At 59.5% G+C, this 2,067-nt stretch overlaps 1 protein-coding gene across 1 annotated transcript in view; it reads right to left on the bottom strand.

Annotated features, from left to right (window-relative positions):
- LOC104464139 (homeobox protein aristaless-like 4) overlaps nucleotides 1–2,042 on the bottom strand; it is a gene marked incomplete at its 5' end in the record, with an annotated part of 2,218 nt that extends 176 nt beyond the window's left edge. Inside the window, 4 exon segments of the mRNA XM_010076773.1 lie at nucleotides 1–5; nucleotides 7–134; nucleotides 1,909–1,938; nucleotides 1,941–2,042. The exon segment at nucleotides 1–5 is cut by the window's left edge and continues 176 nt beyond it. Coding sequence (XP_010075075.1) covers nucleotides 1–5; nucleotides 7–134; nucleotides 1,909–1,938; nucleotides 1,941–2,042 — 265 coding nt within the window.
- Between the last annotated feature and the right edge of the window lie 25 nt (nucleotides 2,043–2,067).

Genomic DNA, 2,067 nt, shown 5'->3' with positions numbered 1-2,067 from the left:
AACTCGGAGACACCACCGGCTGCGTGGGGGTGACCATGGGGGGACATGCAGGAGGGCACCGGCTCGCAAGGGACCACGCAGGCGGGCACGGGGGAGGCGGCTCCGTTGTTGCCGATCCACGAAGGGTTCTGGATCTGGAGGTGGGAGGAGAAGAAGCGTTAGGATGCGGGATGTTGGCCCCTGCCAGCAGCGGGATCCCCTGCACAGAGCCAGCGTGTCCCCTCCAAAATCCATCTGCCACCTGGACAGGGGCAGGGCATGCAGGTGACTAAATCCCAGGGGAGCAGGACTGTGCCCCTCCTCTGCCCTGGTGTCTCTCTGTTCATCTGTTCCTCCTCCCAGCCCCTTCTCTTTTATTTTGTTGCACCATGAGCGCTTTTCGGAGCAGGGATGCTCTCGGCACGGCAAAACCTGCTGTCACCCACAGTATTTCCATGGGAAACAGGGAACAGGCAGAAAGGGATGCTGCAAGACTGCCAGTCTGCCCTCCTGCCCCAGCTCCCGGCAGCTTTGCCCAGGAAAAGGCTTTTCTGCACCTTGCAGATGCCCGCAGCCCCCAGTACGGGCAGGAAGAAGGGGGAGGGCTCAGTCTTTGCCAGCAGGAGTAGGTGTGCTGCTGCCAACGGGGGGGACATGGGATGAAAGCGGGAAGGATGCAGCAGCTGGCTGGAGCAAGAGAGCAAAGGGCCCTTCATCCCACCCTTGGGCCTCCTGTGAATTTGCTTTTTTTTTTTTTTTTTGTCTCTAGGGCTGGGAGAGGAGGTCTGTGCAGAGGGAGGGAGCAGGGTAAGTTACAAAGGCAGGAGAAGGGAGTGCTGAAAAGGCTGCTGAGAGTGTCCTCTGCTTGCAAAGCTGCTTTGGCATCTCTCAGCTGTTTCATAAGCTCTTCTTGTTTGGTTTGGGGGGGACGCCAAGCAGGAGAGAGGTCGAACGCCCTGGGTGAGGGCGGGACCCGACAGCCGGGGTGCCAGGACAGGGGCAGGACTCCCAGCAGATTCGTGGGGACAAGGCGGGTTCCGAGCAGCGCGCCCGCAGAACCGCTCCCTCCAGCAAATTCTGGGTGGCGGAAAGCGGGGTGGGCAGGATGGAGGGCGTGCTTTGCCAGGACACAGCCTAGCTCTCCAGCTAACCAGCACCCATCCACCCTGGCAGGGTCTGGAGGCAGAGCTGTGAAAACGGGGCTGGCCCCATGCCGGAGGCTCCTGCGTTGACAGGTTTCCCAGGATGGGGAGCTAAGGTAGGGAGGCAGCAGTGTCACTTGCCTCCTGGGCCAGAAATGGTCTCAAAAGCCCCCAGGAGCAGCCCCAGTGACCCCAGCAAGCCTTCCTTTGGAGCACAAACCCACCAGCCCCTTGAGAAGCATTCCCAGATGTCACCCAGTAGCACAGCCCATCGCTGGGAGGCAGCTGCGGGAATGTGCCAGGGGAAAAAAAAAAAATGCTTTTTTCCAACCACCAAAAGAAAGGAACATGGAAATCTAGGTATGGCGACAGGCAGCTGTCCTGGGAACTGCTGGCTTTTATGCATGAAATAAAAAGTCCTTTTGGACCTTTTCCAAAGCCGTGGGAAGTCTGTGGGCAGCAGCACAGGTGATGGGAGAAGGACGGTGTCATATAGGATGCACTGAGCAGGGGGACCTGTGCCCAAGGGGTGGCTGCACTGTGTCACACTTTAGAGACAGACAAAAAGAGAGAGATTTAGAGAGCTCTGGGCATGGGGCAGCTGGTCAGGACACCCGGCTAAATAACTCTTGGCAATACAGCCCCGGCTCCAGTGCTCTCGCAGCCTTGCCTGCGGGCGGGTGGATGGACGCCAGAAGCAAAGCATCACTTGTGGGGGGACTGGTTGCTGAGGGAGTGCGTCCAGCAAGCATGAGGACAGACGGACGCAGGGGGCAGATGCGCTCACCTGGGCGTAGTTCTCAGCACGGGTGAGTTGAGCAGGGGCAGCTGGTAGGCAGTGGAGAAGTGGGTCCGGACCTGCTGCATCTGCCCAAACCTCTCCCGCTTGCGCCATTTCGCTCGCCGGTTCTGAAACCACACCTGGGGAGAGAGCAACAAGGGGGGC

This window comes from Pterocles gutturalis, unplaced genomic scaffold (genome assembly GCF_000699245.1).
Source record: "Pterocles gutturalis isolate BGI_N339 unplaced genomic scaffold, ASM69924v1 scaffold3488, whole genome shotgun sequence".
In the NCBI taxonomy this organism is placed as follows: domain Eukaryota; kingdom Metazoa; phylum Chordata; class Aves; order Pterocliformes; family Pteroclidae; genus Pterocles; species Pterocles gutturalis.
This window is presented reverse-complemented; position numbering and strand designations above follow the sequence as displayed.